This window comes from Eublepharis macularius, chromosome 17 (genome assembly GCF_028583425.1).
Source record: "Eublepharis macularius isolate TG4126 chromosome 17, MPM_Emac_v1.0, whole genome shotgun sequence".
In the NCBI taxonomy this organism is placed as follows: domain Eukaryota; kingdom Metazoa; phylum Chordata; class Lepidosauria; order Squamata; family Eublepharidae; genus Eublepharis; species Eublepharis macularius.
The window spans coordinates 19,315,565-19,338,341 of record NC_072806.1 but is presented as its reverse complement, the minus strand read 5'-3'; the positions used below and the strand labels follow the sequence as shown (position 1 = coordinate 19,338,341).

Genomic DNA, 22,777 nt, shown 5'->3' with positions numbered 1-22,777 from the left:
TTTCCCCCCTCTTTTCCTCACTTCCCTTCTCCTATGGAGAACTCCAGGTCAACACTAACTCTGGCTACCGATAATGTATTATTAATAAGGAAACTGGGATTCTAAACCTGGGTTAAGCTCTGTTATAAAACCCCAGTTTGGGGGGGGGGACACAAACTCCAGTTAAACTGCATGCCTACATTCATGCACCACAGTTGACTTCTAAACAGGATTCTCCAGACAGAAAGCCGAAGTCAAAGAAGGGAAGAGGAAAGCAAAGTGCAAACCTGGCAACTAGCCAGGTGTGTACACATCCTAATGCCTGTTAAAACGGATGTGGGAATGCAGCCTAAGAGAAATCTGCTTCCCAGTATTGACCTTGTGACTGCACAACTTCTCAACAAGCTTCTAAGGAGAACACTGAAACTTACTCTCTTAGGGGCCGATCTGCAGAACAGCTTCCCAAGCTGCCGGTTGTGCCCCTGGAAGTCTGGGAAACATTCTTGCGATGCTTCTCCGGTCTTTGCTCTCGGATGAACCCGGTGCTTTCCGAATCATGGTCACAGCAGAGCCAGAATTGGTCTGTGCTGGCCACGCAAGCAGCCAGTGGCTAAAACACCCCGTACTGCAGGAACGGAGTGCACCAAAACAGCATGTCTGAACTTGCAAATCAGGCTTGTAAAAAGCCACTCGTCTAATCACCATGGGAGGATGAGTATTTTTTTCGGTGACCAAACAGGAACACTTTACGGAGTGGGTGGCTTTTAAGTCACAGCTTACCAACATGGAACATGCAGGCAGACAAGCTTAGTAAAATGCTGGTTAGTAATTTTCAGAATTCTTCGCTAAGAAAATCAAGGTTAGACTCACACAGGCATACCTCTCGCCAAAAGTAAAATTATTCCCAAAAGCTAAAATGCAAAACAAATCCAATGACGTACCAAAAGAGTTCTCTTCCTGCATGGAGATACCAATTCAGCCTCCTTTATCTGAGAGATCAAATAAAGTCCAGGGGCACGTTGAAGTCAAACAACATTTTATTTTGGCATATTTTGAGTGTCAGAGCTTGCTTCATCATACACAGAGAGTGTGCATTGGATAAAGTGAGCTCCGACTCATAAAAACTGATGCTGAAATACATGTTGTTTACCCTTTTGAAGGTAAAGTTAACTTTTTCTTTTCAGATCAGCCTTCCTATAATGAAAAAGGCAATGCTAGAACAAGGTTAGAAAAAGCAGTTTTCTGGAACCTACATCATTGCAATTTCACATTCAGTATCAGGAGTAAGTTATCAGCAGAACAGGACATGGTGTTTAAACGTCTGCTGGTTTTTATCTATTGCCAAACCCCGTTTCCCTTTCGTCTGCATCTAGCTGGAATGTGACCAAAGCAACTGCCCCAGTCTAATTAGAGGGATTTCAGAACCACAGGCACCCTACGAGTTAGGATTTCACCAGCAAAACTTGTCCTTTAAGCAGCTGACACAAAACCAGCCACGTGAATCCACACTGACTCACACAGGAGAACAAAACCAACTACGCAGAGACCCTCAATTCCACCCTGCTTGGCTCAGTTCCCTTCACTTGAACGTCTAAGGAAGGAAATGCATCGTTCAGACAATGACTTGTTAGAATCCTTGCAGTTGGTAGAGACTTTTGCAAGGCTGAAAAGAGCCCGGATGTCTGAAAAAATAGGATGCTAGAACCTAATACTGGCAGTGACTGATCCCTTCCCGTACATGATCTCAGTACAGGTCAGGCCTGAGTGTCCAGAAGACACACTTTCTATACAGAATGTCCCTGGTCACTTGTCTCCTGTAAAAGAGTATCTGTTCCCAAGTGCTAGGAAAGATCTTTCTTTGCCTAAAACTCTGGAAAGCCACTGCCAGTCCAAGGAGGCGACCAGGTAAGATGGACCAGTGGTCTGGCTCATGTAAGGCAATCTTAAGATGTTCATAGGAGCTACCCATGTTCAACAGCACTGGAACATTTGGCATGCAGCTGCTCACAGGGAACTCCATATAGGCATTAAGAGCCCACAGAGCTTTGGATCATGGCCCAAGAGACCAGCCCCACTGTTGGTTTGCATTTAAATGCAATTATTTCTATTATACTCCTCCAACAAGTGATATGCTTTTAAGTGCATCTGGCAAGCAAGCTGCCAGCAGAGTTCTACGAGCTTGCCAAAGGTTGTCGGTTCTGCCAGAGACAGACTCTGGCGTGAGAGAACCTCTTTGAGGTTGCACACCGTTGAAAACCTAGCTGACCTTGGTCAAGTTTCTCCTGAACTTTGTGACCACTTGTTCTTGAACAACCGTAGATGCTGGCTTTGCCTCCATTGAAAACTGCCTCTTTGCCAGATGTTTGATTTACTGCAAGCCTCCCCCTGCCCAGAACCATCGCGGTGTAATGGTTAAAGCGTAGGACCTGGGAAACCCAGATTCAAATCTCCACTCTGCCGTGGAAGCTTGCTGAGTGACCTTGGCACAGTCACACTCTCTCTCTACCTGACCCACCTCACAGGGTTGTTGCTGTGATAATAAAACGGGAGGAAGGAAGGATGTTCTAAGCTACTTTGGGGAGAAAAGTGGAGTATACAAGCATCTAAAATTTGATTTTGTTTTAAAACATATGGTATACCTCTGAACTGACTCCCCAAGATTTTCAGACGTGTTACCCTTTTGACCCAAGCTGGCCTCAGAACAAGCAACATGCCACACTCCAGACAGCAAAGATGCACAGAGCGGCCAAGGCATCTCCTTTGAATCAAACCATATTGCCAAAGGAGTTCAGCCCCCTGGCCAAGTGCTGAGCACCAACCCAAATGCCAAGAGACTTGGCATTACTGTTTGGAGAGGCTCTTGGGACTCCACAGCTGGAGGACAAAAACTTCCCATACGCTGTTGGCACACAGCAAGAATGGGCTCAAGGGCATTCCTAGAAACTACAACAGGACACAACGTCTCTCTGGTACTGGGAATCTGACTGTTTGGCAAGACAAACATTTTGGAATTAGAAGCAACGAGAGGCACCCTTCAAAATAAGCCAGCTTTAGTGCTCAGTTCTCTCCCAATTGTCAAAGCTGTTTCAGGTTTGGGGGGGGGGGGGTGACTTTAAGAGAGTTTAAACAAACAAAATACCAGGCAAAAGCCAACCACAACTGAGCCAAGGCCAGGCAGTCACTGAGTTCCAGAAGAACTAGATTACGGTCAGTTTGGTTTTCACCAACATGTTCCCCCACACAAGACAACAGCACAGAGGGTGCTCCAAGTTAGTCTCTCTCTCCAACAAAGCAAGAGACTTTGGCAAGATGTGGCTACAGCACCACAAGCTTGTTTGCCAGATACATGTCAGGAACGCATCACTTATTGGCGGAGTTGTAACAGGAACAATTGCATTTAATAGGGTTAAAGGCAAACAAACAGCTGATTGCGTGGGCCGTGATCCAAAGCTCCATGGGCCTCTCTCATGCAGATGCAGAGAGCTCCTTGTGAGCATCTGTCTACCAAATGCTGAAGATAACTGGGCCTGGCTCCATTTGCACGGAGCTCACAGAATTCTGCTTTCTACTATCAGACCCTGGATCCATCAGCTCAGTCTTGAGAGCTGCTGTAGCACAGTGGTTAACTGCTTCGGCTGCGAATCAGCACTCTGCTGGTTCAAATCCCACAACTGCCATGAGCTCAGTAGGTGGCCTTGGGTAGGCCCCTCCTCTCAGCCCCAGCTCCCCAGCTGTATTATGGGGATATTAACACTCACTTGTTCACCGCTCTGGGTGAGGCACTAATCTGTCTAGAAGAGTGGTGTATAAGTGCAGTTATTACTAGTACTGTTACTATAATAATAATAAATAATAATACTCTGGCTGCATACAACTCTCTAAGGTCTCAGACAGAGACCCAACTCCTGCTCTCCAAGATCCTTTAACAGGAGACGGCAGGAATTGAACCTGGGACTTCTGCATGCAAGGCGGGGGCTCGAACCACAAACTGCAGCTCATCATAGGTGACCAAAGGGGAGGACCGAAACATCTCAGTGCCTGAAGCAAAAAATGCTTCCCAGTCCAGACAAGGCAGAATCCCACCACAATCCTACCAGGGAGCTTACCTGTGTGAATATGATCAGCAGCCTCCCAGTGGACAGTGCTGTGCAGGTCAGGTCTCCATCTGCACCACCCAACTATCCTTAATGGGACCCCCAAATCCACTGCTTCCCCTCGCTTTTCGAATCTTTGCATGAACACGTGGGCCACAAGATTAACACTAGGGATGTCAAACACTAAAGGTTCAAACGTTTAAATGTTGCAGATTCATTTACCATTGTTTTCATGTTACTGTAGTCATTTTAAAAGTTTTCTACGGTTTGAAAAACCAGCAGAGGGTTTCCAACTCTTTCCAGGAACATCTGTGCCTGTGGAACGAGTATTCCCTCTGCCCCAGGTTGGCCTTACTGCTAATTGTCTGCGCACAAGACCAGCACCAGACTGCAGCAACAGGTAAATTTTTCTCAACAACAACCCAAAAAACAGCAGCAGGGCCAATAATACGTCGGCTGGACAGATGGCGAGCTTGTTGATGTCGAAACAATAAAGATGCAATACCCAGTTGCTTTACTAAATAAAATTTACATCCATCATTAATACATGAAAATCATCATTTTTAAACAGCTGCAAACCATAGAGAGACAGACTTCTTATAAAAAGCCGATCTCTGCTGTACAATGGAGTTACAGGAAGGCGACTGGATCTTGGTGCAGAAAGCCATTAGTTGTGAAGCCTCCGGGGGCCCAATTCCCTCCTCCCTCTAATATTCTCTGCCCGTGAGTTACCCTCTTCCAGGCCCTGCTTTAAAACATCTCAGTGGGAACAGCCTAACGTTGTTTCATTTTCCTCATTTCTTGCTTTAGCCCAGAATAAAGCATTCTGCAGCAGATGGAAGCCTGCAAACTACAAGACAACAAGAGAACGACCCCCAGCTCCATCCCAGAGTCAGCAGGGCTGGAGAAAGCCCCTCTGCTTTGGCAAGCCGCTGCCAGCCAGTTTGAGGTTCATTTAGGCCAGCACTCCGGAGAGGATGCCTCTTGGTGGCATCTCCATACAGTGAAACCGGACAGTGTTTGCATATGTAGAAGCCTGCGTCTGATCCTCAGATGTTCTCCCCTGGGAACGCTAATACGGATTCTTTGCCAACTAAATGGCTGTGTGTTAATAAAGGCCCCAGTTTACACAAAGGGATATGAAACAGCCCCACAGAGGAGAAGATTGGCTGGCCATAAAAGGGAGGGTACGTGCAGTCTTAAAAAGATGATGGGCTGTAGATCCAGGGACAGGCCGAAGGCAGGAATTCAATGAGTGATTAAATTGCGGAATTCCCCACCAGTGCACTTCATGATGCACACCAGCAGAGGTTGCTTTTAAAAGGGGACAGATTGGTGAAGCAGATTGGTGAAGCAGAGGACCACCGATGGCTAATAGCCGTGATGACTTAAGGGAAAGAGATCTTGGGAGTGTAGAAGGAGAGTGGGGGAAGGCAGTACTTTGGATGTTGGGCTGGCCATTTGTCAGGTAAAAAAAATATTTGGTCTGTCCCCTGGTTAAGTATGTTGATGTTTTATTTTTATTTTTTAAAGCATTAACTGTATTAGAAAATAGATTCTCTAACCATCAGGGCCAGTGCTCTGACCCAATCTTTGCAGACTTGGGCTTGTCACCTCCAGAAAACAATTTGCCATGCAAACCACAACAGGCAAAAGAAGCCCAGCTTGCAATCCTGGGTATGATCGCAGCACAGCCTTGGGTCAAAATCAGGTTGGGTCAAAATCAGGTTGCAGCTGATCCCTGTAAAGCAGGGGTGCAATGGGAGATTAACAGTGTTAACGTGGGCAGGTGTGTGGGGGGGTGAACATTTGCACTGCCTTGTTTTACACACACACATACAAATGTCCTTCACAGATATTTTTTGTCTCCGGCAACTTCCCTGACCTGACGTAACCATCCCTGGGGGAAAAATCTGGCCGGGGTGGATGGGTTCAATTTTGCTTTCTCTCTTTCCTTCTCTCTTAGTCCTCCTGCAATGCTGTATATTACTGCATTCATCCAACCTAACCTCATGTGTAGCCTCATCTTGGTTCCTCCCACCATCAGGGCTGGGGGGTCTTGGGAGGGGTTAGAGGCACAAAACTCCAAGGAGTCCCAGACACTATAGGGGCCCATGGAGCCGGATAAGTCATGAGATTTGTTTTCCCATGATATTGGGACTGGGTGGAGTGAAGAGGGAGTGTGGAAGCTCACGATGGCTTTTGATAGCTCTGCCCACCAGTGCATCTTTTTTTATTATTATTTAGGAGACACTTGGGCAGAAGTGGGGTGCATTCTGAAGCAGACCCACATCACACTTTTGAAGGCACTGCGGCAAAAAGCAGGGAGGGGCAAAGGGTTCCTATTGATACCACCAGCGCTCACATCAACATAAGGATCAGTGTTTTCCGAGTCCTGACCCAGCCGCCCCCACGACACAAAAGGACTGCAGGGAGGCCTGCCTCCCTCTTACAGCACCAGCAAAGCTACAGGACGCCAACTGGAGAGCCACGAGCTGCATGGCAGCAAACCCATGTGGGCCACAGAGTGCACAACTGGCAACGAGCCATAACGAGGCCATTCCTGTATTCCTCGGCTCCAAACTCGAAGTGCTGGAGATGGACAAGTGACATCTCACTGTCCACTGTCAGAAACAGGACGCTGAGTCAGGATGCTACTCGGTCTAAGCCCCACGAGGCCCTTCTTGTACTCTTATTAAAAGGGGGGGGAGAGGCTGGACAAAGTAATCTGTTAAACACTTTTTGGCACAAGAACTGGATAGAATCTACGTGTCCAGAGACAACCTAGTTCCAAATAGCAAATGTGGGAGAAAAAAGGGGGTTGGGGGGCTGTGTGTGTCCTGCTTCTGACTGGTCAGGGAAGGAAACTGGATGCTGGAATGGATGGACCTTTGCTCTGGTCCTGGAAGGCTCCTATGCACAGTACACATGCATTCCCAGTGCCTAGTCTTTAGATGTGTGTACATGACACAATCTCATGCACAGACCTGAAAAGCTGCAGTGCATGAAACAAGTCTGTCTCTAATCTACCCAAAGTAAACCCAAGTAATCTGTAAATATTTTTTTAAAAGCTAGAACGCAATTCTACTCACAGTGACAGCAGACTTAACTCCAAACTTACTGATCAGTAACTCTCCACATTGGAAGTCTGAGGGTTTCCAAACCAAAAGGAAAAAAAGGGCACTGAATCCAGAACTCTATGTTGACACAAACCGTTTTGTCCTAAGCCGAGGGGGCATAAAATACTTGCCAACAAACACTGGGGCACCTGTGCCAGTGGGCACACAAGCCTCCTTTCAGAGCAAGCCTCGCACAGAAACAATCGAAACATTCTTTAGCACACGGCACCACCACTTCCTTCACTCACACCCGCGTCTTCCATTATTTTTTTGCTGCCAAAGCAAGCTAACGTGGAAGACGTATCTGTAGCCAGTTCTTTCTGTCCAAGCTGGGTGTTAAAGGTTCTCCCCAGAGAATTGCTTTCTGCAATTAGAAAACTGCATTCTCATACACTAGGATTGTTTCTGAGGGTCCCTAAATCCCCCCAAACAAAGATACCTGCTAAAAGATACAGGCTGAGCAAAGAACTTTAAAAAGAGAAGCTTCAGCCAAATGCACCCCGTATTAAGGGGGGGCTGCAGTTGCAATCCAGTCTCTGCAGAGATGCAGCCCAATAGCCTAGTTGCCTAGCAAGTCAAAGTTTCAGGTAACCTTAGCATCATCACCGCTCCCACCCCAGGAATCCACATACTCAGCAGGTTGCCTGAGCCGCAGCTATTTGAAGAGCCTAAAGGCTCGAGGGAACATAGCAGGAGAGCGCAAGAGGCGCATGATGCAAGGCGATGGTGTGTGTCAACAGGAACAAGGGAGAGCGTGCGTTGCAAGCGGCATTGCATGACACGGAGCTGGCGACAGCAGTGGCCATTGGAAAGGAATGCCAAGGAGCTAGGGTGCTGAGCTCAGTGGAAGAGATCATTGCTCAGTCTTAAAGTACATGTCTGGCACACGGAACGTCACAGGTTCAGTCCCTGTTAGCTCCGGTTAAAGGATCTCAGCCATCAGACCTTTTTCCTCCCACAATCCTGGAGAACCAAACAGAAGAGAGTTGGGCTACAAGGCAAGGGGTCAGGTTCTTGGCAGGGGGATGGAAGCATCTGGAGCTGCCTTGTATACAGTCCTATCTACTCTGAACAACAGCGGACCTCCAAGGTCTCCTGTGGGAAAGGGTCTTCCCCCCCAAACCCAAGAGCCTTTCAACAGAGATAACGGAGACTGAATCTGGGACTTCCTATAACCAAAAACATGCACTATACCATTGAGATATGACACCCTCCCCTCCAGCATAAAACAGCTCCACGGATTGGGAATGGGCCCATAGCTCAGCGGTAGGGTGCAAGAAGAAGATCCCAGGTTCAACCTCAAGCATCTCCAGCTTAAAGGAGATCAGGCAGCAGCTGGTGAGAAAGACTCTTCTGCCTGAAAACATGCTGCTGTCAGAGCACACGAGACCGGGTTCCCAGGACCAAGGGAACAGCTCTGTGGAAGACAAAGCCGTACGTTCAAAACTAGTGACGTCGCTGGGCTCCAACACAATCTAGGCTAGCCGGCAAGCCTTGAATCAGAGCAGCATTCCTCCTTTCAGGAAAAGCTTGCGCGTGCAACCAAGTACCTGATCAGATTAGGGTGACGGGGAGAACTCCCTTCTGCCATTTCGCAAGCACAGCATGACGCAGCTCCTTTCCACCCATTTGCACACGCAAGACGGAATGGTGTGGCTTCGGCAGCGTTACCGACTATCCTCTTGTAGCCAAACAAAAAGATGTTGGCTGAAGTTCAGTGCTAAGTGCCCGATGTAAAGAGTAATGATCACTGAGAGCTATCGACAGCGAATAGCGGCAGCTTCAGCTGCAACTCAAATATTCAAGATTGGAAGTTCGTACTTCCGAGTAACAATCTCCAGGTGGTAACAAGCCAACAAAGCAATAACTGCAGGGTACTTTCAGCCAAATACCTCACTGCCTCACCCTCAACAGTCACGGATCATTCATAAACGACTTTTTTTTTCCAAATCTACAGAACACCCTAGTGCTATCAACTGAGATAATCTTGCTATCCCTTATTCAAGGACAGAAGGCAAGTATGTCAGGCAACTGTGATTTAGGCATTAGGGCAAGCAAGGGGGGGGCTGTCCCCCTGAATCAAACATCCCCACCTTCATGTGATAAAGAAGTCTATGGACTTTGCACTTCTTTTTGGATCTTGTGTTGAAATCAAAAGCATGCTTATCAAAACGTAAATTCCTGAGTAGCAAACGTTTTAAACTGCAGTCCTATGCACGGCACTGAGTGGACTGATGACATTTTATATCCCCCTTTTTCTTCCCAACGGGGACTCAAAGCTGTGAACACTGTTCTCCTCTCTTCCATTTCATCCTCACAACAAACTTATGGAGTAGGTTAGGCTCAGAGTGTAAAAATGTGCCCAAGGTCACCCAGCAAGCTTCCATGGCAGAGTGGAGATTTGAACGTGGGTCTCCCAGATCCTAATCTAACACTCTAATCACTGCACTGTATCTGGATGCATAGGATTACATTTTCTAATTGGTTTTAAGGGACTTAGACAGGAGCCACTCTGCACAGGGTTGCACTGTTGTTACTCTGCTAGACCGAATATAAAAAAGAACTACGATCTGCAACATGGTGCCTTCCTATGTTTCCTGGTACCCACTTGCTTCTTCCCCAAAGCCTCTCTTCCCTAAAGTAAAGGGCAAGCCCAGCTTTCTTCCAATTCATTAGCACAGGAGGTACTTCAGAAGACCTCAGGAGGTGTCACCCGCGTGTCCCTCAAGAACAGTTCTTCCGGAGCAGCTGCATCCATCATTAGAGAATGTTTGTCCAATATTTTGTGACTTCTTCCCAGACGTTTAGTGGTGGCAGCTTGCAATCCTTTCTCCACATTCCAAAAGGACCCATGCACTCAGCAAGTTTGGGGATCCGTGAAATACACCTTAAAAACTGAACACATTTATCATGGCAAAATATCATGTCCATCGGAGGTAAGTTCCATTCCACTGAACTGCAGTAAGTCCCACAGGCTTAATTACAAGTAAACAGGCTTGGATTCAGTGGGTGACTGTATCAAGACAGCCCCGTTCAACTCATCTCCTGGACCTGCAAATACTAGTGAGCGCTCAAGATGTGGTGGTGGAGAGTGCCATCAAGTCATATCTGTCTTATGGCGACCCCTGGTGGGTTTTCATAGCAAGAGACTAACAGAGGTGACTTGCCATTGCCTGCCTTTGCAAGCCTGGTCTTCTTTGGAGGTCTCCCATCCAATTACTAACCAAGGCCAACCCTGCTTAGCTTCTGAGTTCTGACGAGCTCAAGCTCAACTGGGCTATCCAGGACAAGACAATAAAGTGGCTTTGAGGTGCATCTGGCTAAGTAGGCAGGTACACAAACCCCCCCAAGGGAATTCTGACAACTGCTGATGTTTTATGAGCTACTCTCTGCCCACTTTATGGCACAAGTAAGCCATGCCAGTCAGGTCAGGGCAGCAGGTGGGGTGGGGACAAAATTAGAGATAATTGCTCACACATATTTGGAGCTTTTCAAATTTGCTGAACCCCCTCTGGCTCGTTTTTGATCTTCTTGGTTCACTTTTTAGTTCTGAATTTCGAGTGCCTGTTTTAAAGTAGACACATTTCAGGATTCAAGTACCCCCTACTGGCCAGGAACAATGTTCAGTGAGGTCCAGCTCTACCCATACAACAACGGGAGAAGGCAGAACAAACTGTGCCACTTGGGAAGACCGAGGCGCTTGCAAATGCTCTTCTCTGTGAAAATACCTTGCAAGTTAAGAATTAGCGCATCCAGGAGAGAGACAGGGGAGAAGCCCGATCCATTCCTTGGTGGGCTGGATCTCTACTTATAAGGGAGATTTATGAGCAGAGGAACACTAAAAAATGCAACTGCCGCACCAACAGCCTGAAGTGGGATGATCCCGTTTTTCCCCTGAATCCTGCGGCTTGCATATACTCAAGAGCATTCCACATATTATTTATTTATGTCATTTATACTCTACCTTTCTGCTGTAGGATAGTGGTTAAGTGGCTGAGCTCTGAGCCAGCACTCTGCTGGTTCACATCCCACTCTTGCCATGAGCTCAGCAGGTGGCCTTGGGTAAGCCACTCCTCTCAGCCCCAGCTCCCCAGCTGTATTGTGAGGGATAATAATACCGACTTTGTTCACTGCTCTGAGTCGGCACTAATTTGTCCAGAAGGGTGGTATGTAAGCACACTGTTGTTATTGTTATTATTATTATTTGTCACTGAGACGCAAGGCGGATTACACAGCGCAATTCAACACAATCAACAGCTGAAACATATCCTGCAATAGAGCATAGATTGCAGGAACACAAAAACAAGCAGAATCCGATACAGAGTTGAAACAAAATATAAGCAATTTCCCATAACATAATAAACAACTTTCTGTTTGCTGCTTTGATTTCCCATCATGAAATTGCCAGAGAAAATTAGTCAAACCCAGGCTGTACTCAGCGTGCCTCTTTCCATATAGCTTAAATCAGCAACAACTCAGGGTGGTGCGGCGGTCAGAGTGTTGGACTAGGATCTGGGAGGCCCAGGTTCGAATCCCCACTCTACCATGGAAAATTGTTGGGTGACCTTGGGCCAGCCACACCCTCTCAGCCTAAACCACCTCAAAGGGTTGTTGTGAGGAAATAAAGGAGGAGCGGAGAACAATGTAAGCCAATTCAAGTCCCCCAGTGGGGAGAAAGGCTGGTATAAACATAGCAAATAAAAATAAACCCTGTATGCAAAATCCCGTCAAAGAAAGACTTGAGAGCTAAAAAGATGCATATCAAACACTGGAGAGACAAAAAAACCCAGCACCTCCCATGCATGTTTATTCAGAAGTCAGTCCCACTCTGTCCAATGGAGATTACTCCCTGGGAATAAACTCCACTAAATCAACGGGGACTTACTTCGGAGCAAATTTACACAGGCTTGCACTGTACATCTCCGTTCAAGGCCTCCGCTGCTGTGATATGCAATTTCTCCCTTTGCTGCACTTGTGGCCACAACTCACTCTCTTTCTCCTTCCTCGTCTTCCAGTCTGAGAACCTACTTCAAAACCTAAGGCAGGGGTTCTCGATGCAGGGAAAAGGGGGAAAGGGAGGAGACACCGCACTAAGCTTTTTAGAAAGGAGCCCTGCGCAAGGATGCACGGCACACAAAGTTTCAGCCACCAGATGAAAATCTATCGTGTCCCATTTCCCCTGATGCTAAGGCAGTTTCATTTTTTCCCTCTTGTCCCCTCATGGCTGTACTGAAGATCTTGGGACGTCTTTGCTCTTTCCTCCTGCGATTGATTTCTCCACAGTTTCCTGGTCTGAGTTGCTTATAGATAATATTCTAAAGAAAGGGGGACAGGGTTTGAACAGTTGTCATTTTACTTTTTTAAGGGGTGGCTATTGTCTGGTTTTGCATTTTTTTACTTTATTTTGTAAGGGAGCTGTTTTGGAGGCATCACCTGGCAGACAAGATAGAAATGTTTCAAATAAAATAAACAAGCGTAATCAAAGTCTTAGGTGCCAATGTTAGCTTGTTTTTAAAAGGGCAGGCACCTGAAAATTTCTCAGTTTTACCTATCTCCTCCATCTAATGCCCAGCAGCTGTTTTTGTATTACAGCTGTGGGGGAAGTTCAGAAAACAAGAACCTTCAGATGTGGGATCGAGGTTCGAGAGATAAATACTGATCCACAATGGTGAAATCCGCTGGGCAGGAACCATGTCACATCTCAATTCTATCAATTTCTTCCCCTACCCTATCCTAGCCTTCCTACAAGGAGCTGAGGGCAGAATATATAGTTTCCTCCTTACTCCATCCTCACAACAACCCTGTGAGGTAGGTTAGGCTGTAAGAAAGTGACTGGCCCCAGGTCAACAAGGAAGTTTCAGGACAGAGTAGGATTTGAACTGAGGTCTCTCAGGTCCAACACTCCAACCACTTCAGCAGGCTCTTCTCCGCAGTGCCTTATCAGGCCATAACAATACCAGAGCAATGTAATTAGTCCTAAGAAAAGCAAAACCCACCATTTTTAAAATGTTTTTCAATACTCAGAGTCATCCGATCAAAGCTTTTGGAAGGGGGGAGAGTTAGCAACTATAAGATTTGCCCTCTGCGGCTGTGGGCAACTGGCTTTTATCACATACAGGTCTCTGGGTGCAATAAGAATCCTTGCCCACCTTCTCCTGAGTAATTACCCACAGTCACAAATCACAGTGCAAAACTGGCCAGGCTTCCTTTAATTTGTTTTTTTGGGGGAAGGGAGGGGGGCAGAATAGATTGTACTTCTACTTTACTCAAAGTGACTTACAACAAGCACAATCAATCAATCAATCAAAATTGCTTTTTTGGTTTAGATTTGTAAGTATGATCTGCAAAATACGCTAAGAAACCCCTCCTCTGCATCACAAACTAAGGCCAGAGTTCAAGAATTCTACCCAAGGATCACTGAAAGGAAACAAAGAAGCCTCCCACCCTCTCGGAAATCCCATCTGGGAAGGTGGCTCTTCACCTCTGCTCTGGCAGCCCATTCCAAACCATCATGGTTCAGAAGGGGCTGCTATTCCACACCTGCACAATGGATCTCCCAAGATACAGTTAGCAGACCTAAGCAGACGTATGAGGTCTATCCAGAGGGTGGTGGTCTTCCAGGTATGCCGTTCCCAGATCTCGCAAGGCTTCAAAGACTAAAATTACTCTGAATTACATCCAGACACCCACTGCATTTTTTTTGTATTGTCGAAGGCTTTCACGGCCGGAGAACGATGATTGTTGTGGGTTTTCCGGGCTGTATTGCCGTGGTCTTGGCTCAGTGACACTGAGAGATCTCTGTCTTTTGGTGCTACACCTCTGAAGATGCCAGCCACAGCTGCTGGCGAAACGTCAGGAACTACAATGCCAAGACCACGGCAATACAGCCCGGAAAACCCACAACAACCATGCATTTTTTTTACCTGGCATTTCATGAATGCCCTTGTCCGATGCCAGCCCAAAGGTGCGATCTCCGCAAGGTAATAGTTTCTGGACAACCCCATGCAGAGTGCTTCACAGCAGACCAGTTGAGAGGTGACAGAAGCACGGACCCAGAGTCGCCAGGTTGGCAGAATCCAAGAGAGAAGAATGGTTATGTATTAGTTGTTCAATGACAAAAAGAGCTCCAAACAAGTAGCCCAAGGTACTCCAACAGCTGAGACGGCCCATGAGCACCTCTAAACTTTTTCAGTACAGCCAATAAAATCGTACTGACCCCAACCATAGTCCCCCCTCTGGAATTAAGATTCAGTTATCCTCCATGAAAGCAACCACTTTAAGGGGATTTCTTCTTACCCTACACAAACTACAGCCAGCAACAGTCAAAATGACAGACTAAATGGACTTCAAGCAGTAATGCTGATCTTGGTGATGGAAAGATGGTAACCCCTGCTGGGATTTTTGAGGCAAGAAACTAACAGATGTGGTTTGCTATTACCTGCGTCTGCACAGTTACCCTGATATTCTTTGGAGGTTTCCCCTCAGGGGCAGACCCTACTTAGCTTCTGAGATCTAATGGGATCGGGCTTGCCTGGGCTATCCAGGTCAGAGAAATGCTGGTATTAGGACCCGTTAATGCTTCTCCTGTCTTCTCAACTACTGTAGATAAGCCAAAGGTAAACACACACCGTATTTTCCACAGCCCAACTAGACAGAGCACTGAAATCCTAAACCGTTTCCTCTTGGCGCCTTGAGATACAAGAAGGGGGGGGAAGAAGTTGCACAACTATTCTGAAGGCAAAACGCCCACACTTTAAAAAAAAATCACATCACGTTTTAGTGCGTAAACTTGTTCTGTTCCAAAGTAGGGAAAGATCTCTACTAGCTCAGCAGTGAACTCACTACTATGTCACTTTGACAGATGAACAAGGTTCAGCACAGTCTCTCAGCACTCCTTATGACCTACTCCACTAAAATATATGACTGTTAGCACTTATGTCCAGGTTCAAAAGTTTTCAGGCACTTGCATATGTGCGCCTTTGGAGCAAATGACTCTTTGGGCGCAGGAGATGACTGCAAGTTTCAATACAGAAACTGAAAGGCTTTGTGTGAAAACCCACTTTCCAATATTTCAGCGCCCACAGAGGAATTCATTTCTCTTGGAGCCAACAAAACACCTTTGACTCAGAGCCCACACTCCTTTCCGGCCACCCATTTCCTGGCTCCAGTGCATAATTTCATGCCTTAATTTTTAAGGTGCTCATTTCTTTGCTTCTGGGAGGAGAGGGGGAAAGCCCCCTTAAAAGTCACTTGCTACTGCCACTAAAAATGTTCAGCGGAAATTCGGACTGAAGGCTCAAACCAAAGACACAATAGAGATGTTGCCGCAAGTCACCAAGTGGCCCACAAGGCATTTCTCAGCCGAGAATGGCATCCACACAGGGCGACCCTGGGGCCATCCCAGACCCCGAAATTACAACAGTCACCAAATACAGGGCACCTGCCACACAAGCAGCCTTTAGCACCCTTTTCTCCCAGACTTTATCCCAGGAGTACAGCCCTGCACTTCTGACCCGTCTGTACCAACACAGGGGGGCATAAACAGAGCCAGCAACGGGGACGGTGGGGAGGTGAAGCAATTTGTGGCTGAAGTCCCAGCAGGAAGAAACCGCTCCTGTTTAAAAGTGCATTCCCATCAACACCTTCCCAGAATGGTTAGGCCTGCAGCTGGCAAACACTTCCTGTGATTTCAGAGGAACCAGCCTCTGTTCACCCAAGGCCCTCTTTACCCGAGGAGTAAACAGGAAACATGCAGCAAGCCAACACCACAGCAAAACACAGGGATGGAACGAGAGGGAGGAAGTCCCGCAATCTATACTTCTGGGCCTTGCCGTTCTTCTCTGGCCCCCTTAGGTATGACCTCCCACTCCCTCTCACAATCCAGGACTGCAAATCTGCTATCCCTCCTATCCCAGATCGCTCACATTGCCCTTTCTAAGCAAGCCTACACCTCTTTCCCATTCTGGCCCCCAGCATCTCTCCCCCCAAGCCGCTTTTCTCCTTCATGACCTGGATCGCTCAGTGCAATAGCTGCTCCCTCACTGCCCCCCCCCCGCCCCAGCTTAGCTCCATGCATTTCAATGCACCCATCACCTTCTGTTTCAGAACCCGCCACCTCTCTTGCTCAGCCCCACAAGCACTAACCCACCATGGACGACAAGCTCTGAGGACAGCAGCTGTCTCCCAAGCCCTTCACCAACCTGTCCCTCCCTAACATCCTGCTCCCAGCAGCAGACACCTATTTATCTTGTCTGGCATTGGAGGGACTTGGGACAGAACATTTGACTCTCCCCCCCCCATTTATTTAATCCTTGTAATAAACCTAAACTAGCCAAAGATCATGTGACTGAGGATTTGAACTCAGGTCTCCCCACTCCAAATCTGATCTACTCTCCTCCCATGCCAGTCACTGCTGGCACCCCAACTCGGATACATGCCTTATATCCAGATATCTCCGGACTCTTATCTGCAACGCCCCCCCCAGCTCAATTATGATAGACCTAACCTGACAGAAAGGCAAGATTTAAAGTTGCAAATTTATAAAAAAAGAGCAAAATTCAGGTCCAGTAGCACCTTAAAGGCCAACGAGATTTCCAGCTTTTCAAGAGTCACAGCTCTCCAGTCTAGTTGGTCTTTAAGGTGCTACTGGACACAAACCTTACTCTTGAAATTAATAAAAGAACCTCCCCCCCAACACTCTCCCATTTTCCCCACAGCTCCCTTTCACCTCCACACACTTCACTCCTCAAAACATACCCTCCCATGGAATTCCCACCAACTATGCACAAATTCCCCACCTCCCACATAAGCCCCCCTCTCCACCCAGCGACAGCCCCCCCCCAGCTCCAGAAATTTTACTGCACCCCCCATGTTTTTCTCAAGGCAAGCAAGACCCTTGCATGTTCTCCCCAAAAGCCCTCCTTTGGCAAACTCTCATCTCCCACCTCCCCCCTATGTTGCCCCCACCTCTTATACCTATTAAAGCCCCTCCTCCTCTTCACACCCCTAACACTCAACTCCATACATGCTGCTTGCTGCCCCACGCCTCCTTTCCAGACCCACTCTCAACCCAGGGCTCCTCCCCCAGCATGCTTCTCATAAAGCATCACTCACCCAAGTGATTTTGCCCCCTTCTTTCAATGAAGCACTGAGGTTGCTAACCTCCAGGTGGCACCTGGACATCTCTCTGAATGACAACTGATGTCCAAATGGCAGGGATCAGTTCCCCTGGTGAAAATGGCTGATTTGGAGGGTGGACTCTATGGATTTATACCCCACTGAAACCCCTCCCCTCCTCAAATCCTGCTTTCCCCAGCCCGAACCCCCAAATCTCCAGGAATTTCTCCAACTTGAGATGGCAACCCTAAATTTCAAGGACACATCAATTTTGCTGACCCCCCTCCACCCGGGCAACAGGTAGCCGCTCCCTTTTTGGCCCCAATCCCACTTCCCCCTTAAACCCCCCACGTTCTTGCCCCTCCCCATTAAGCCCCACCCCCTGGCTGACACCCCAGCAGCCAGCGCCGTCCCCTCGTCCCTCCTATTGGCCGCTCCTCGACCCTAACTGGCTCCCCCCTTTTTCTCCTTACATGGTACAGCCCACCAGGGTCCGTCCTCCGCCCCTTCTCGCCTCCACTTCGCGTCTTCCTCCACAGCAGGCCAAACTCGGAATGACTGAACTAGAGGGAAGAATGGGGCGGGGTCTCGGCCAAGCAGAGGCGGGGCTCGAGCTCTTACGACCCGCCCCTCGCCCCACAATGCGCAATGGCAGGACCGCTGCTATGGAAACTAGAAAGGCAGAGAACACGTTGGGTCGCGAGGGCTGGGAGACGAGGGGCGGATTCCAGAGCGCCTCGAGCTATAGAGGAGACGTGACGGTTAGGGCTAGAAAAGCGGCTAACGATTAAAAGCGAAGCCGGAAGCGATAACTCCCGTCAAAAACGAAAGTGTAGAAGGTCCACAAGTTCGATTCTATCTTTGTGGGCCGAACAAAAATTTAAAAAACGAAACCCTACAAATGTTGTCCGTTCAGTCTTGAGTGGACACCTTTAAAAAAAAAAGCCCTTCTTAGTTTTCCCGTTTTGCTTTTTCAGCTGCAAGGTTTTTAAATAGAAGCTGGCTTTATTTTAAGAATGGCATATAAGAAGTATTCAGGGGCCAACCTCGAAACATCTATTTCCAAAGCCATGTTATTTTCTTGACAAATATTTCTGAAGACAAAACATTAAAAAGTGCAGATAAGCACACATAATAAATTTTTACAAATATACAAGTACTCTACTGCCATTCCTAGGTTTTAAATATTGTTTAATATAATGGCTGTCAAGTCTAACAAAGGGAGACTATAAGTGCTGTAAAATCATCATATACTACTTTTAAAAAAACGATTAACAACAAATATCACACTATATTTGCGTATCTTTTTATTGAAAGCCGATCAGGGATCCCTTGCCCTAAAATTTTACTGAAGAACATAAAAACATAGAGGAGATACAAAAGATATACATCCATAAGTCCCAATAATGTAAGATTTTACAAACATTAAGATATAAATAGATATATCCAGTACAAACAAAAAATACAGTAAACTGCAAGGCCACAGAAATGCTATAATTAGGGCAGAAATAATCCAGTAGAAAACAGCCCATTCCCTACAACCAGAAAAGATGATGGTTTGAGGGGGAGATACCTTTGTCCATCCTCCATAACCAGCCAAATATTCATTCTTCTCTTCCCATTGTGTGGAAAAGCTGTTGGGAGGCCAACCGGATGTATGAACTTCTGTGAAGAACCTAGAGATCACCATCTCCTCACAGCGACCATTTTGAGTTTATGGGCTTATCACATCCACACTCAAAAACAACTTCCCCACGTTCTTAATCCCTTGGATGTGAGGCAACATCCATCTTAAGAAAGAGTTTCATAAAGTTCACATTTGCTCGGGTTCTGCATTATGTTATCCCACCCTTCAGGGATCTGTGTGGCATCCATCAATCTCCTTTGTGTCATTCTCACAACCACCCTGCAAGGTAGATTAAGGTGAGAGAGAAGGACTGACTCAAGCTCATCTTGTAAACCTCGCGCTGAATGGAAACACTTAAAATATTTCCATGTTACATATCTCCAAGGCAGCTCACTATATTGCAGGAACCCCTCTCCCCCTCCTGTAGAAGCCTTCCCAAATCTCAATCCAGGAACATGTCCCTAATATTAAAGGCACTATTCTATTTGGTTTTGTGTTGAAACCCACAAGTCATATCTGCATACCCATAACACAGAACCAGCCATTTCAGCAGCCTTTCAAACTTGGCTTTGCTCCACTGAGATTAACACCCTCTAATCGGTTTACCAAACGACTCATTCTTCCACACACGGACTTTTGCACAGGAAAACTGTTTTCATTGAACTCCAGTAACCCAGTGCTTCCCTGCAGATTCCAGCTCCCCTTTTAAATGATAACCTTGAGGACAGAAACTTTGTAAAAAGCCAAGGAAGGTGCCTGATATCTAGTCCACACTCTACTGGGTATGTGCTTGTCAGAAAAGCTGGTAACCCTGTGCCTGGACTGAACCACTTCAGACTGCAGGTAGGCACTGAAACCCAGGGTGGTTATAGTTCAGATTCAAATCCACCACCACCCTCTGCTATGGAAGCATAGGCTGACACACATGGTCTAGCCTACCTCGCAGGATTGTTGCCAGGATAAAATGGAAGACAGGTAACGATGTCAGCCACTTTGGGACCCCATTAGAAAGAAAAGGTGGGGTATAAATGAAGTAATATAAATAAATGGTGCAACACTCCTTCATACAAATACATTCCCTGCATACTGGAAACCAGCAGAAAAAATGGTCTTTGACCTAGCCACTAACATAGTAAACTACTCTGTACAGATTGTTTTTCTTTAAAACAGAAAAGCATTCAGTCATGAGATTCCTCCACTTGCAAGCCAAAGCAATGGAACATAAATACCAGTTTACCAATTCATCTACTGTTTGTGAGAAGTTACCTAAAAGTGATCTGAAAAGTATTCGGAATTCAGCTAATATGCCTGACAGATCCAGACGATTTCCCAGTATGATGTCTTCTGTTATGCTTCCAGACCGTTTAAAAAAAAAAAACAGATGGACACTTTTGCTTGCCTAAATGGAGATAACCGGCATCTCATTTTGGCTGCAGGCTGCCACCTATTGAACCACCACGCTGCAGCTTATACTGGTTTAATTACAGCCATTTTGCAATTGGAGAAAGGGAGGGCTGCCAAGGCACAGAGACACAACCAGGAAACTGTCCTCCTTTTCCTTTCTTCTAATCATTTGGCCCATCCTTTCCACTTTGGGATATGCAACCCCTGCTTCTGGAGAGGCAAGAGAGCCAGCTTCCAAGTAGGCTCAAGAACCACACCTGTGAGCATCTTCCATTGCGGTCCTTCTCCAGATGTCAGCAAGCGTCTTCCGCTGGTTCCCAGCTCTCAAAGTCCAGCTCCACCTGAATGCCAACTGGCTGTAAAGATAGGAAATACGGTATCTCATGATACAGTAGCTCATTTTTAAAGACTGGAAACTTTGCTGTCAACCCATGAAAGAAGAACGCAGATGAATACAGGCAAAGGGCCAAAGGGGAGGAAACGTGTTACCAGAACTGCTCTTTATTATAATGGGGAATTAGCTATAGCAGTCTGTAACTATTAATATTAAGCGAGGATCATAACCTATGTATACGGAGGTCCTGATCCCAGACACTCTAGTGAAAAAGAGGCAGACAACGAGTCAGGTTCAAACACGTGTATTGAGTGTAGCGTAAGCCTAGCTTGCACAATCATACAAAGAACATACAAGGTCTAAGAAACATAGAGTATGAAATACAGAGACGTTCGCATTAGCTGGTTCCCAACGATGGTAAGGGAAATACTCACTTATCCTGGAGCGAAGCAGAGACACAACAGCGAGGTGGCCCAATGCCAGCACTGGGACCACAGACGGACAGCAAGGAGGTCTGGATAGGGAATGGCCGAAGCACCGAGTGGTCTGGGAGACCAGCTTAAATACCCCAAAACGTACCCTGGGGCTGGTGCTGTACTTGGTGGTTCTCACAGATTAAAACAAAGGGTCTAATGGGCTACTGAATGGCTTGGATGGGCCACTTTGGTAATCAGATTGTGATAAGTGACACCTCAGGAAGAGGGGACAAAAGAGGGAGGGGGAAATCCAAGTGGGCTGAAAGGATGTTCCAGCGGACAGGGCTTGTCCTGATGTCATCAGCTTTGGAATGCGGAGGTTTCTTTGAGATGCATTCTTTAAGTGCTTGGGATGGTCGGCACTTAGTTCCTTCTCCGGGGCGGCTCCTAAGATATGCAGAGCGGGGCGAGGGGCTCTCGCTGCGGACGTGGTGTGCCCGCTTCGCCGAAATGGCTTCTCAAAGCAGTCTTCTTCCCAGGGTCTTCTGGCTGCCTGAGAACATGGATGCCGGCTGGGCATAGCTGGGGCTGGATAGCAGGCTGCCCGGTAGCGAGGGCAAGCTCGGCAACCTACCCGCGGGAGGCTCCAGGCGGGAACTGACCAGGGAGCGCCTAGCCAGGCTCGCTGGAGGTTTCCCCGGCTGGCGCCCGGCTGCTAGCAGCGGCTTGGGCCCATATGAGGCAGGCTTCCATGGAGGCAGGGGTAACAGCACACAAAACACAGTCCAAAGCAGGGAACAGGCACGGTCCGTGGCAGATGGCAATGCAGGCACGGGGCACACTTGTAATAAAGTCCAAACACACACACACTGGGAATCCAGATACAGGTCAGGGCAGGGCTGCCCAGAAAGAGAGTCCTTTTGTGCAGTTAACCAAACATGGAGTCAGTAAACTACACAGTCTATTACAGCAGCAGGGTAATTGACACGCAGGCAGGAAACTGACACGTGTATCAGAACACACACGTGCAAAGCAGTCTTTGGTGCAGCAGTAAAACAGTAATGCAGGAAACTTTAACACAGTTCATAGCAGGCTTCAAAGCAGGGGAGGGGGCCTACTTGGCAACAATTCCCCCCCTCGGAGACCCCGGGACGTCAGGCGCGCGGGTCTCCGAACTTGACTTCAAAGGCGAGGTGGTCGGCAATGTCCGGTGGTCGAGCTTCGAGCGAAGAAGGAGTGGGAAGGGAAGGAGGGGGAGGCGTCACTCAAAAATTTAGTTTGGAGAACCACCTAACCGAATAAGTGCAATTTAGATCAGCCAATGGGCTGCAGGTCTCTGGGTTCACACCAGGGGGTGTGCTAAGTGCAACCGTCAGAATAAATAGTAATAATTCATAGCAATAGTAATTCATAGTAATAGGCAGCAATGATCAATTCATGCATATAAACAACAACAATTCATGTTTGGGTACATTGATCAATTCATGGCGGGAGGTAATTCATATGGAATTCATGGCGGGTTAAAAGCATTAAAAACCAGGGGCAATTCATATACATGGATTAATTCATAAGCATAAGATTTAAAAGCAAAGACAATTCATGGTTCAATTCATGAATGTAGGATTAAAAGCAATTCATACAAGGTAAAGTGAAATGTGCAAGCAAGGCATAATTCATTGAGGGTAGGC

General features: G+C 47.1%; 2 protein-coding genes across 4 annotated transcripts in view; both read right to left on the bottom strand.

Annotated features, from left to right (window-relative positions):
• The window catches only part of RFFL (ring finger and FYVE like domain containing E3 ubiquitin protein ligase), a 37,737-nt gene extending 19,876 nt beyond the window's left edge, over window positions 1–17,861 (bottom strand). The window contains exon 1 of the mRNA XM_055001994.1: window positions 17,782–17,861. The gene's annotated coding sequence lies outside the window, so the exon portion shown is untranslated. The remainder of the gene's footprint in view (window positions 1–17,781) is intronic.
• A 682-nt stretch (window positions 17,862–18,543) lies between these two features.
• RAD51D (RAD51 paralog D) overlaps window positions 18,544–22,777 on the bottom strand; it is a 31,128-nt gene continuing 26,894 nt past the window's right edge. For all 3 annotated transcript variants that reach the window (XM_055001908.1, XM_055001910.1, XM_055001909.1), the window contains one exon: window positions 18,544–20,695. In XM_055001908.1, coding sequence (XP_054857883.1) covers window positions 20,633–20,695 — 63 coding nt within the window. In that variant the 3' untranslated portion in view covers window positions 18,544–20,632. The remainder of the gene's footprint in view (window positions 20,696–22,777) is intronic.